The 14,544-nt window shown below is 46.8% G+C and overlaps 1 protein-coding gene across 2 annotated transcripts in view; it reads left to right on the top strand.

Moving 5' to 3' along the window:
- Nucleotides 1–10,886, top strand: part of inppl1a (inositol polyphosphate phosphatase-like 1a) — a 202,780-nt gene extending 191,894 nt beyond the window's left edge. For both annotated transcript variants that reach the window (XM_073044343.1, XM_073044344.1), the window contains exons 27-28: nucleotides 1,049–1,185; nucleotides 4,513–10,886. In XM_073044343.1, coding sequence (XP_072900444.1) covers nucleotides 1,049–1,185; nucleotides 4,513–4,606 — 231 coding nt within the window. In that variant the 3' untranslated portion in view covers nucleotides 4,607–10,886. The remainder of the gene's footprint in view (nucleotides 1–1,048; nucleotides 1,186–4,512) is intronic.
- The last annotated feature ends 3,658 nt before the right edge of the window (nucleotides 10,887–14,544 follow it).

Here is a 14,544-nt window from a genome sequence, read left to right as displayed (position 1 = left end):
TATATACCAGTGTTTGGTTTGGAACAAAACGGATCCTGGGGCCAGTGTAGCAATGTCCATCAGTGTGGTCGCATGAAACACTCTGAATAAGGAAAAATCGTTCGTGGGCCGGATAAGCATAGTATCCCAATATTTACTCGCGGGCTGGATCCGGCCGGTGGGCCACAGGTTGCCTACCCCTGCTCTAAATAAAAAGTAAAACAGGCATCAACAACCTTCCAGCTGTGTGGCTGGAACCTGTGGGCATTCACTGCTTTTCTACTGGGGGAGCTTTGTCAACCCCAACCAAGGTGCTTGGTTCAAATTGCCAGCTGTTGAAGCCATCATTGCCTCTGCTTTCCGAGGAGGCTGAAGAGAGCTGGTCTATGCACATCAGTGCTCAAGACCTAGAGCTGTGCAGGAGGGAGCGTCCTAACAAGCTGTGTCACTGTACGGTACGGAAACTGCACTGCGGCAGACAGGAAGCCTCTACAATGGATAGTCAAAACTGTCTAATGTAATACCGGTACCAGCATACCTGCCATCAAGGACATATATACAGACAGTTGCTGAAAAAGGGCCGGTAAAATCTTGGATTCCACCCACCCTGCTCATAAACTGTTTGTCCCACTCTCATCAGGAAGAGGGCTACGTAGCATCCACACCAGGAGCACCAGGCTCAAAAACAGTTACTTTCACCGAGCAGTAAGTCTGATCAACCCCTTCACCCACTGACCCACCCCCACCACCACTACATCCACACTGGCCACTGCTCTGCACAAACCCTCAGCCCCCTTCATTCTACCCAATGCACTGCCACCTTACATTGTCTTATATTTAAAAGTCACGGAAGCGTAGCAGTTAGCACAATGTTATTACAGCTTGGGAAGGTCTGCCCTGCACTGTATCGCTAAATAAATAAATATTTATTGTGTCCTTTATGCTTCTTGTGTTTTTGTTTTTGTGCTGTATTGAATCTGGAGTAAGAATCATTTCATTCTCCTTTACTGAAGAATGAGAATAAACAGTTTTGAATCTTGAGTGACCCTTGGCCCGTTCGATCCCGCAGGCCTCGTGCCAGGCAAGCAGCACCAGCTCCAGCCTGTCTCACGATTCCAGTGTGGGGAACTGGTTACGCCGTCTGGGCTTGGAGAGGTATGAGGATGGCCTGGTCCACAATGGCTGGGATGATCTGGAATTCCTGAGGTAAGTGTCTGCCCTGCAGGTTTATGCCCCTCTCCTCTCATCCTCTCATCCACCGGCACCACAGTACTATACTGGTTAGACACCACTTTGCATTTCAGGGCACCGGAGTTCGGAGTTCAATTCCATCATCATCTGTGAGGAGTCTGTATGTCCTCCCTGTGGAATGGGTGGATTTCCTCCTGCAGTTCAAAGACATATCAGTTAGTAGGTTCATTGGTAAATTGTCCTGTGGTTAGGCTTGAGTTAAATAGCTGGGCTGCTGGGCAGCTCAGTTTGGTGCTCCAGAAGGCCGAGTTCCGCGCTGTACCTTTAAACAGTTACATAGACTGGTCGATTGATAGATGATCGACTGATAGACAGACAGACAAATCCTGGTGTAACAAGGCCCCAATGGTTGATTTAATGCCTGTGATGTTCTAAGATATCCCAGGTCATAGTAGCCCATGATCATGATCACCACTTGGACAGAAAGGCAAGGCGGAGAGTCACACAGCTCAGGAACAGGCCCTTCAGCCCACCACATCTATACTGACCACTTTATACATCTACATTTATAATATTATTGTTAATAATACTTTTTTCTATGTTTTTGTATTTGCACAATTGTTCTTTTGCACACTGAACGCCAAGTTGGTGCAGTCTTTCGTTGATTCTGTTACAGTTATTGGATTTATTGAGTATGCCCACAAACAATTGAATCTCAGGGTTGAATATGGTGACATGAATGTACTTTAATAATAAATTCAGTTTGAAGTGTAGGATATTAGTTCCTGACCCCCAGTTCAGGTGCAAACCCTGCCTTCTGTAGGGTCCCATCTTCCCTGGAAGAGAGTCCAATGATCCAAACATCTGAAGCCCTCCCTCCTGCGCCGACTCCTTAGTTGCATGGTAAACTGCATGATCTTCCTGTTTCTGGCCTCACTAGCCCATGGCACAGGCAGCAGTTCTGAGATCACAACCCCGGAGGTCCCATCCTTTAACTTAGCGCCTAACACGCTGAACTCACTTTGCCGGACCTTGTCACCCCTCCTACCCAAGTTGTTGGTGCCAACATAGACCACGACCTCTGGTTGCTCACCCTCCCACTTACAAATGTTGTGGACTTGATCGAAGATGCCTCTGACCCTGGCACCCGTGAGGCAATCAACAATCCAAGAATCTTGTTTTTGACAACAGAATCTGAAAGGTAACCTTTCAATTACCCTAACCAACGAACCCCTATCACTATGGCTCACCTCTACTCTCCCTGTTCCTTTCTGAGCTACAGTGCCAGAAATTTGACCACAGTGGCTTTCCTCTACTAGGCCTTCCCCATCCCCTTCTCCATCCTCCCCAAACAGTATCCTGTTGTTCAGGAGAACAGCCACAGCCGAACTCTGCACTAGCTGCCTATGTCCTTTTCCCTCCTGATAGTCACCCTTTGTCCTGCACCTTGGGTGAAGCTACCTCCCTGTGTGTCCTGCCTGTCAACTCCTCAGTCTCCCAGATGAACTGGAGTTCACCCGGTTCCAACTCCAGCTCCTTAACACATTCTGTTGGAAGCTGCAGCTGGATGCTGTTCTTGCAGGTGAAGTCGCCAGGGACACTGGAGGTCTCCCTGCCTTCCCACATCCCACAAGAGGAGCAGTCAACTGTCCTGCCTGACATCCCCACTGCTTGAAATGTGCAATAACAAAGAAAGAATAACTAATGAAAAAAAATCCACCTATGACCCAGGCCTCTTCTTGCCAAAGCCTCAACTCCCCACTCCAACACTGACCCACTCGCACAGTGGCTGCTCCCACAATGGCCTTTCCGCTTAAACATAATTTCTTTTTATTGGTCCTTGCCAAGCACCTAATTATAAACAATCTGGTGACTCCGCGGATCTGTGGCACGCAAGATGTTCCAATTACCCCCGCTCGCTTCATTTAAACTCTCCCTCTATGCAATCCGGTATCTCCTTGGGACTGTGGCATGCAAAATGCCACAAGGTACTAAGGTTTCCTCTCACAGTCAAAAGGTGCACCAGTTTGTAGATTAATTGGAATTGTAAATCGCCCTGTGAATAGGTTAGGGTTAAGTAAGTGGGTTGCTGCTGGCTGGTGGTATCAGCAAAGGACCTCGAGGCAAGTGATCCTGGGAATCCAGCAGGCTTCCTGGTGGCTTTCCTCCTGCGCATCGAACCAGCAACTGGTCAAAACAAAAATAGACAAATGCTAATGAGACAGCGAGGTTACAAAACAAATGGGTGGGTTGCTAGTCGGTGTGGCTCGTTGGGTCAGAAGAGCCTGTTCTGCACTGTATCACTACAGTAATAAAATAACACCATAAGCCTTCCTAAACACCCTTTTAATTTGCGTGCTAACTGAGAGACCTATTGATGTGGACCCCAAGTTCCTTCTGTGCCTCCATGCTGCCAAGAATCCTATCATTAACCCTGTTTTCTGCCTTCAAGTTCGGCATTTCAAATTGAATCACTTCACACTTCTTCCGGATTGAACTCCATTTGACAAATTGGGTATAAACTAGGATCAACTTTCTGATGCCAGGACCACCAGACTCAAAAACCCAAGCAGTGAGGCTGATCAACACCTCCACCCACCCCTCCATGCCCCCACCACCACTACCTTATCATTTCCTGTTAGAGTCACCTTGTGTACAGACACTCCTGTGCCCAGCATCACTTTACGGACATACTATCAATCTCTGTATTTAAACTATCTTGTATGTTTATTTTTTTTTATTATTGTGTTCTCTATCTTAGTGTTTTGTGCTGCACTGGAGCCAGATTAACAATTATTTCATTCTCCTTTACCCTTGTATACTGGGACACTATAGGAAACATCTTCTCCAAAGTTCAAAGTAAATTTATTATCAAAGCACACCTGGGATTCATTTTCTTGCAGGCATTCACAGTAAACACAAGAAACACAATAGAATCACTGAAAGACGGCGCACAACGGTACGGACAAACAACCAATGTGCAAAAGCAACAAATCGTGCAAATACGAAAAGGAAAAAAAAGGGAAATAAATAATAATCATAAATCAGCAATAAATATTGAGAGCGTGAAATGAAGAGTCCTTGAAAGTGAGTCTGTAGGTTGGGGAGAGTGAAGTTACCCCTCAGGTTCAGGAGCCTGATGGTTGAGGGGTAATAACTGTTCCTGAGTCTGGTGGTGAGGGACCTGAGGCTCCTGTACCTCCTTCCTGATGGCAGCAGCGAGACAGAGAGTGCGCCGGTATGATCTGCTGAGTATTTTGTGTGTGCGCGTTGGACAAGATTTCCAGCATCTGCATCTCTCTTGTTGATGACTAACTCTGGTTTTCTTGTTCGCCCCCACAGTGACATCACAAAGGAGGACCTGGAAGAAGCTGGCGTGACAGACATCAACCACAAGAATATTCTGCTGGAGAGCCTGCAGCAAATGGGAAAGTAACGAGCTGCAGGACTTTTCTTTCTTTATGTATAAAAAAAGTGCCTTAAGGGAGATTTTTTTTCCAACAGTTTCTAAAACTTCTGGAGAAGCAACAAAAAGGATAAATGTTAAATACAACTGACTGTCCAAGAGAGGAGGGATGTTATTGCCCAAGCACTGATTCTAAGACTAACCATACCGCGGACTACAGAAACTGCCACCTCTAGCCTCAATCCTTCCTACCCACAGCGGGCTGTGTGATCACTCACTCCAGGGTATGCTTGGGAGAGGGTTGATGGGTTGGGGGGGGATCTGTCTGTGAGGTGATTTCTCCACCCCCCTGCCAGTAACCCAGACTGGAGTTAACCACTGGGAACTCGCCGGTGTGTTTCATTTCAGCAGCAAGACGCCACCCCCTCCCCTCGTAGCAATGCCCACGATAAGTACTGGGAATCGCTCCTCAGGTCGAAGGATTCGTCCTGCTCTGCCTGTGACAAAGCCGTCCAAGCACTGTTACCGTGGTGGTTGTCTGCCATATGCCCGACGATGACGTGAAGCCCATTCGGGAGAGTACTTAAAGTGGAAAAGCCGTGACACTGGGGCAGTTCCACTCTCACAACCTCGTAAGTCAGTGTCCAGTCGATACAAGCTGGGGTCTTCCTTGGTTACAGTGGATGACCATGATTACCTCTGTGCCTTGTCAAGCCATTCACTCTCCACAGAGTGTTGCAGAACTGCCTTCCTGAGCACTGGGTCTCTCTTCTGATGTCATCCGTCCAGTCCACCAGAGCTGGCTTCACACGCTAGGACGGGCATGTCCCTATCTCACTGCTCTGTGACCCATGGGCTACTCCCCTGGTTTGGCCCGCCTGTCGAAGCAGTGTGCCCCGCGGGGTGTGGCCATTGTCTCATGCAAACATCTTCTGGAACCACATGTGAGAGATGAGTGTCCAGCGGGTCCGAAGGCGACTGAGCTGTCCCAGAATGGACAAAATATGCCCCTTCACCAAAGGTGCCACCCCTTGCTGGATACCCCACACACAGTTACTGTATGTGTGCGTATAGACCCTGCTGAAACAGATTAACATGGACAGTTAAGAATTGGGAATGCTGTTTTTCATGATTGGGACCAAGTTGTTTTGACTGAATAATCCTGTTTTCAGATCTAGATTCATGTCTTTGTCACACGTACATCGAAACGTACAGTGAAATACGTCATTTGCGTCAACAACCAACACAGCCAAGGATGTGCCACACATTCCGGTGCCAGTGTAGCATGCCCACACTGTTCAGCAGAACAACACAAGTAGCAACAACAAGAAGACGATAACAGCAAAACAGGCCACTTCACCACCTTCCCACCCACCCACTCACAGACAGGCCTCCAGCCTCCAGTCCGTGGCCCCCGATGCGTAGACATCAGACTTTTGACCTCAAGTCCTTGGCCCAGTTCTACGGACTCATGGACACCAGGCCTCTGACTTCCAGGTATGCCGGCTTTGGCCTTCGACCTTCAGTATCAACGCCAGGATTCGCATGGACTTCTGGCCCCAGAATTTGCTGATCTGGGGGAGTCACTGGCTGTCATGCCCCCTGCCTGCACTGTGCTTTCTATCGTACTTGTATCAATAGGGAATTGCTGTTTCAGAGTTGTCTGGAAGTGGGAAAGGGAGGATTGGGAGGCGTCCTGCCAGGTGCTGTAAGCTGATGGATGGGTGTTCACCACTGGGTTAGCACTGTGGAGAGAGATTACTGCAGTCGTTCCCTCCTTCACAGTAATCTCTGTGTAAGGCATCATGTTAGTCCGCTCAGTCCCACACTAGATCAGTTATAGTCGCCTGTATATCGTCGTTTGCGCCAAGAACCAACACAGTCTGAGTTCATGCTTGGCACATCCCGCAAGTGTCACCAAGCTTCCAGCACCAACGTAGCATGCCCACTAACCCGTACATCTTTGGAATGTGGGAGGAAACCAGAGCACCTGGAGGAAAGCCACACGGTCACAGGAGAGAACGTACAAACATTTGGCATGCAGAAGTTGAACCCAGGTTGCTGGCACTGTAAAGCGTTACACTGGACATGCTATCCTCACTGATTGACAGCAAGATCATCTTTATATTCAACTGGGGGCTGGTGTTGCAGAGTTGACTGGTGGTGGGGAAGGTGGGGTGAGGGGGAAGGTGAGGAGGACAAGCTGATGGATGGGTATTGACCTGTTGAGTTGGGTTGTGGAGATTACTGGAGTTGTCTGCTCCTTCACAGTCGTTGTCACGCATGCATCTCAGTCCCACTGCATTGCAGCAGCTCACAGGATGGACAGAAATGGGCTGGACCGCCCACGGGGCTTAACCTGTGTGGGTCCTGATCCGGCCGCACCTGCTGGTCAGGTGTTCGGGCCGTCCCTGCGGTCAGGTCAGTGTGGCTCTGTAATGTGACTTTGGTGCAGTTCCTGGCCACTTGGCGGTCAGATGTTTGCTCAGGTGCTGTGGAGGGAACTTGGCAACATATCTACCCTGAAGTTGCCATTTACTGAAAGTGTTCAAAATGTCTCGCTGAGGAACAGCAGAGCACTCTGGCAAGGTGATCTGAACATAGGCCCTCTGTCATAAGCAAGCCAGGGCAGTACAATATGGAGACCCATGCATCCATGGAGCTGACGAATCGAAAGGAAAAGCAGAGAACTCAATGTAAGAGTGCCTCAGGGACTGCAGCTCCGGACTTTGCCTCTGAATTTGCTCCCCGTGAGTGGATTATAGCCACAATGCAGCGGAGGTTTGAGATCAGAGTTTTCCTGCTCCAGGAGAAGGGCTCATTTAACACCTGGTGTTTTATAACCTTGGAAACGTTATTGTTCAGGCTCCTGTAAATAAAAGGACTTTGCAATTTAAGAATTTGGTCAGGAAAGTAAAGCCCATTGCCTTACAATACAACTGTCTGGAGCAGAAGGTCTTCACTTTGAGTAGCATCACTTGTGATGGCTCCTTCATTAAAGTCTTCAAACTGCTCCAGCTCCACACCTTCAGCCAGAATCAGGTTTATTATCACTGACACAAAATGTGTTGTTTCGTGACAAGAGTACAGTGCAAAGACATAAAAATGAAAACATTACAAAATTATTGCAGAGAAATGGAATGATGAGTTAGTGTTCAATGTCTGTTCAGAAATCTGATGGCAGAGGGGGAGAAGCTGTTCCTGAATCATTGAGTGTGGCTCCTCAGGCTCCTGTGCCTGCTCCCTGATGGCAGTGAGAATAGGACATGTCCTGAATGGTAGAGGTCCTTTCTGATGAATGCTGCCCACTTGAGGCTCTGCTTCTTGAAGATGCCCTTGATGGTGGGGTAGGTAGTGCCCGTGAGTCTACGACCGTCTGCAGCTTTTCCCAGTCTTGTGCAGTGCCCCCCCCACCCCACCGCCGTACCAGACAGCTGGTCAGAATGCTCCCCTGTTGTAGGGTCCTCTGAAAGTGGGCGAGTACCAACAAGCAGTGATCAGCCAAGCAACTTGCAGAGAGTGGGTGATTAGTGTTCAGAGAATCATAGAGCAGGAGCAGGCCCTTTGGCCCACAGTGTCGTGCCAAAACAATTAAATTATTAATCAACTGGCCAACTAAACTAATCCCTTCTGCCTACACAATGTCCATATCCTTCCATTTTCCTCGTGTGCCTATCTAAACATCTCTGAAAAGACTCCAATTTTCTAGAACACAGAACAACACAGCACAGGAACAGGCCCTCCTTTGGCAAAGGAGGTTCCGATCCCACCTCAATGGATGGGAGCTGTATTTTCATCAGGAATGCCTTAACATTGCTCTGTTGCCCTTCTGGTGTTGGAGATTCACCTGCTTCGATGTTACAGAGCACGGACCGGCAATCAAAGGAGACTCTCTCTGCCTTTCCCCTCTCATCCTCAACTTTCTACCCCGCCTGCCTGTACCTCACCCAAAATGGAGAGCTGTGGAAGGCTATGGTCTGGGTGCGGGTCGATGTGACTAGGCAGAATCATTATTCGGCAGGGACTAGGTGGTCCAAAGGACCTGTTTTTGTTCTGTAGTGGTCAATGACTCAAAACCAACCAAGATTCTGCTGGGAGCCAGGGAGGTTGTTTGACCTGAGGGCGCTTGACCAACATCCATCCCTTGTGGAGGGGTCTCTGGCTGCAGTCAGCCTCCTCTCCTATTCTGGCTTCTGTCCGCTCCCTTTCCAGTCCTGATGCAGGGTCTCGGCCCAAAATATGACCATTTGTTCCCCTCCATAGATACTGGCTGAGTTCCTCCAGCATTTTATGGTGTGTTTCAGTGTTTCCCTCATTTAAAGCAGGTTCTGAGACTGCCTGTGCCTGGCTGTTTGTGTTCTTGTTATCCTGCGTTCTGCATTCAATTCTCTACCAGAGTTTCGTGGTATTAAACCTCTTGCCCAAAAAGCTGACCTGCACCACTCTCACATGCTCCTCCACCTCACTGCTGCTTATTAAGTCATTCGTGTCCCCTCACCAGACTAGCTCAGTCACTGTGGGAAAACAAACATTACCATAGGTCTCAAGCTCAGCAAACATTCAGATCTAAACCCCTTCCCATCCCCAAATTTCCTCCCTGGGTAAGTTCACCAGGGGCAATAATCTGTTTGCAAAATGGAGTAGAACTGAAGCTTCCCATTTTGCCTCTCCCCAGCCCTTCTCACCTCAATTGAATCTCCAAAGCCAGTACGTCTTTTCTCAGGTAATGAGACCCAAACTGCATGCAGTACTCCAGGTGTGGCCTCACCAGTCCCCTACACAGCTGCAGCATAAGCTCCCTGCTCGTAACTTCAATTACTCTACCAATGAAGGCCAGCATTCCATTTGTTTTATTGATAAACTTGTTGCACCTGCAAATCAACCTTTTCTGATTCATACACAAGCACTCCTAAGTCCCTCTGCACAGGGCATGCTACAATTTTTCACCATTTAATAATCTGATCTTTTATTTTTCCTTCCAAAGTGGATTTACTCACATTTACTAACATTGTACTCATTCTGCCAGACCGTTGCCCACTCACTTAACCTATCTATATCCCTCTGTAGACTCAACACATCCTCTACACAGTTTTTCTTTCAATTCAGTGTCATCAGCAAACTCAAACACACTACAGCCGGTCCCCTCTTCCAATTCATGCTCCCCCAGCTCTCAGTTGCTTAAGGAGAGAATTCTGGGTTCCTGCAATACATGGTGTGATTGAAAATTGTAATGGTGGAGGAGTTGTGATGTGGACTAAATGCTTTGCTATTCCATGTTGAGAGAACTGACAATGGTGACAATGCTGTCCTTCAGCTTGAGCTCAGCCGACATTGTTTTAAGAACACTCAGGAGGCTCTCCATTAGTTTGGGGTCAACCATGGATGTTGCATGCTAGCTATCTATGTTCAATACGCAAGCCAGGGCAGCACAATATGCAGAGCAAATTGTCCCACATGCAGCAGGCTCCCCATATCGTAGGCAAAGCAACAGCAGAGACCAATATAGCATCGCAGGAGCTGCTGGTCAGTGTTGAACTCAACATAGGACTTCCTTAGGGACTCCAGCTCTGGAGTTTTCCTCGGGTTTTACTCACAAAGCCTACCCCGTCAGCAGGTATAGCCACAAGGTAGCAGAGGTTTGAGATCAGAGTTTTCCTTCTACATGAGCTGCCAACCACGCTAATGAGCCCCATCTGCCCGAAGTGACTGGTTTTGTGCCGGTAACCCACCTTTGCTCCTTCTGTCAGTGGTAACAGTTCCACCAGGCTTAGTAGCTAAGCCACATGTGAAGGCCAGGAGCTGGACTTGATTGTCAAAGGCTCCATTGGGAGCATTTAATCGGTAGTGGGAGCTGATCCACGCTACCTCCCCCAGACTATAACAACCTTAAGGAATCTCCCTTAACAATTTTAAATGCTTCTTATATGCAGTAAGAAGTTTGAACTGCCAGTCTGTGAGGGGTTTTGTTTGTGTGTGTATTTGTGTGAGTTTGTGTGTGGAGTCCTCATTATTTTGAATTTGTTATTTTTGCTTTTACAATATGATAGTTGTGAAGTTTCTTTATTTCTGATATTTAATGCAAATCATGACGTGTTTATTTGTGTGCTTCGCACCCCCCCCCCCCCCGTCCCATCTCAGCCCCTCGCACTACTGCCTCCTGTATTGGCAATGGTGGGAGATCACACGAACAGTGAACACAGGCGGGAAGGATGCATGCACATGTGTGTATCTTCCTTTTACTTAGTTTTGTATTTTAAATGATTTAATTATGATTGTATAAAACTGTTCAAAATAAACATTTTTAACAACATTGGTGTTATATGTCAATAATTTTGATGATGGAATTGATGGCATGGTGGCAAGGCTTCCAGACAATATGAACAAGAAAAAGTTGCAAGAAGAGTCTGTGAACTCTTTGCAATTACCTGGTTTTCTGCACTGATTACTCATAAAATATGATCTGATCTTCATCTAACACAATCTGCCTAAAATAATAACACAAGAAATATACTTCTCATCAATACTGAGTACACTATTCACATAATCACAGTCTAGGTTCAGACATTGTATGTAAACCTCTGGGGTAATGCCTTCTATAAATGGAGTCAGGTGTTCCAATCAATGAGATGCGATTGGAGGTGTGGGTTGTAGAGCTGCCCTGCCCTATAAACGTGACACACAAAGTCAGGTTACCGACAGAGCCTGTGCTTCTCAAGAAAGATCTCTTTATGTGCACCATGCCTCGATCAAAACAACTTTCAGAGCACCTTGGAAGAAGAAGTAGAGATGCATGAAGCTGGAAAAGGCTACAAAAGCATTTCTAAAGACCTGAGTGTACATCAGTCTACAGTAAGAGAAATTGTCTGCAAATGGAGGAAATTCAGTAGTGTTGCTACTCTCTCAAGGAGTGGACATCCTGCAAAGATCACACCAAGAGCACAACGTGTAATGCTGAAGGAGGGGAAAAAGAACCCAAGGGTAATCGCAACAGACCTGCAGAAATCTCTAGAACTTATTAACATCACTATTCATGTGTCCACTGTGAGAAAAACACTAAACAAGAATGATGTTTGTTGAAGGACATCACGGAGGAAACCACTTCTCTCCAAAAAAAAGACATTGCTGCAAAAGATCACCTGGATGTTCCACAACACTTCTGGGACAATTTGTGTTTTGAACAGATGAAACAAAAATTTAATTCTCTAGCTGAAGTGCACACCACTATGTTTGGTGGAAAATGGGCACCGCACACCAACACCAAAACCTCATCCCAACTGTGATGTATGGTGGAAGGGACATCATGGTTTGGAGTTGTAACACACAAAATGTTGGAGAAACTCAGCAGGCCAGGCAGCATCTATGGAAAAGAGTACAGTTGACATTTCAGGTTGACGTCCTTCAGTAGGATTGAAGAAATAAGATGAGGAGCCCCAAAGCATTGACTGTACTTTTTTCCACAATGCTGCCTGACCTGCTGAGTTCCTCCAGCATTTTGTGTGTGTTACTCAGATTTCCAGCATCTGCAGTTTTTTCCTGTTTATGATGGTGTGGGGCTGCTTTGCTGCCTCAGGGCCTGGACAGCTTGCAGCCATCGAGGAAACAATGAATTCAAAACGTATCAAGTCATTTCACAGAAGATGTCAGGGTAGCAGTCTATCACCTCAAGCTTAATAGAAGTTGGATAATGCAACGAGATGATGATCCAAAATATGAGAATAAATCAACAGCAGAACAGAAAATTTGTGGTTTGGAATGGCCAAGTCAGAGTCCAGACTATAACCCAATTGAGATGCTGTGCCATGACCTGAAGAGGCCTGTTTGAACAAGGTGTCTCAGAAATATTGATGAACTGAAACAGTTTTGTACGGAGGAATGGTGTAAAGTTGCTCCTCACCATTGTGCAGTCTGTTCAGCAGCTACATGAAACGCTTGATGGAGGTAATTGCTGCTAAAGGAGGTTCTACCAGTTACTAAATACAAGGGATCGCTTACTTTTTCCAGCCTGGATTGTGAAAGATTAAACAATGTGTTGAATAAAGATATGAAAAGAACAATTAGTTTAGGCAGATTGTGTTTGTCTATTATTGTGACTTAATGAAGATCGGACTACATTTTCTGAGTAATTAATGCAGAAAACAAGGTAATGGCAAAGGGTTCACAAACTTTTTCTTGCAACTGTAGGTGGACGGGCAGGTTGTGTTAGAAGGTCACAGATTTATTTAGACAGAAGAATGGGCAAAGAAGTAGATAGAATACAGTGTAGTGAAGCATAGGGACATTCACTTTGGTAGGAGGATTAATAACATAGACTATTTTCTAAATGAGGGTAAAATTCAGAAATCCGAGTTGCCAAAGGTTTTGGGGGTCCTCGTGCAGGATTCCCTAAAGGTTAATTTCCAGGCTAGGTCAGTGGTAAGGAAGGCAAAGGCAATCGTAACATTGAATTGAATTGACTTTATTTCTTACATCCTTAATATACATGAGGAGTAAATATCTTTATGTTACGTCTCCATCTAAATGTGCAATGTGCAACCATAGTAATTTATAATAAATAGAACAGTCAATGAAATATAGAGTACTCTCATATCAGTGTAAGTTAATCAGTCTGCTGGCCTGGTGGAAGAAGCTGTCCCGGAGCCTGTTGGTCCTGGCTTTTATGCTGCGGTACCGTTTCCCGGACGGTGGTAGCTGAAATAGATTGTGGTTGGGGTGACTTGGGTCCTCAGTGATCCCTCACACCTGTCATTTGGAGAGGAATGTTGGGGCTGTGGAGAGGATACGGAAGAGGTTTACCTGGATTAGAGGGCATGTCCAAGAAGTTAGACAAACTTGAGTTGTTTTCTCTTGAGGGGCTAGGGCGGAGGAGAGATCTGATAAAAGTTTATAAGATTGAGAGGCAGACAAGAGTGGATGGCCAGCACTTTTTCCTAGGGTTGAAATGTCATGGATTTAAGGTGAGGAAAGGAGATGAGTGGACAAGTTTCTTCACACAGTGTGGTGGCTGCCTGAAATGTGCTGCCTGTGATGGTTGTGGAGGCAGATATGATAGAAGTGTTTGAGGCTCTTAGACGTATGAACGTGCAGTAATTGGTGGAATATGGACAGTGCAGGCAGAAGGAATTAGTCTAATTACATGCTATTAACTTGATTAATTCAGCAGTCCATGGTGAGCAAATAGCCTGTTCCGTTGCTGAACTGTTCTATGCTGCAGATGCCGTGCTCTCCTTTCGCCCCCTGCTGGTGATCAGGAGTACAGCGAATGAATTCGTTCAGGGTGCTCCCTCAAGTGCAAGGGGGCAACTATTGATAGTACTCGGCTGGAAAGAAGCTGAGAGGTTAGATGTAAGAAGGAAATATTAGTTTTATTCATCACGTGCACATCAAAACATTGAGTGAAATGTGTAATTTGTGTCACCAACACAGTCTGAGGATGCGCTGACAGCAGCCCACGTGTGTCGCCACACATTCCGGTGCCAAGATAGCAAGACCTGTAACCCACTAACCACCGTCCTTCCATCACTGGAATGTGGGAGGAACCAGGGCACATGGAAGAGAATCCACGCGGTTATGGGGAGAATGTGCAAACACCGTACAGTGGGGGGGGGGGGGGGGAATTGAACCCCAATTGGTGTAACCACTACGTGACCAAGCTGGCCTAAAGGGGCGTGTGGCTGAGACTAGCTTGTGTGAGCCTGAAAGAGTCGGGCTGAAGGGGCAGTTTCCAAGCTGAATGATCCTCTGGCTTGATATCACTTTATCTCCACCCCCCTGTGCTCTGCCAGGGCTCCCCGGGTCCCTCGGTAATGTGATGGCCTTTGCAAAGCCTAAACAGGCACCAGTGTCCTTCACTTCAGAAAGACGGATAACCACACACAGGCTACCTATGTCTGACACCAGCTCCTCGCCAAAATGTGTTCATTTGCAAGTCTCACAATCTGATCAAGAATCTTGAAAATAAATCCTCATCA

Source organism: Hemitrygon akajei, chromosome 4 (genome assembly GCF_048418815.1).
Source record: "Hemitrygon akajei chromosome 4, sHemAka1.3, whole genome shotgun sequence".
Taxonomy (NCBI): Eukaryota; Metazoa; Chordata; class Chondrichthyes; order Myliobatiformes; family Dasyatidae; genus Hemitrygon; species Hemitrygon akajei.
This window is presented reverse-complemented; position numbering and strand designations above follow the sequence as displayed.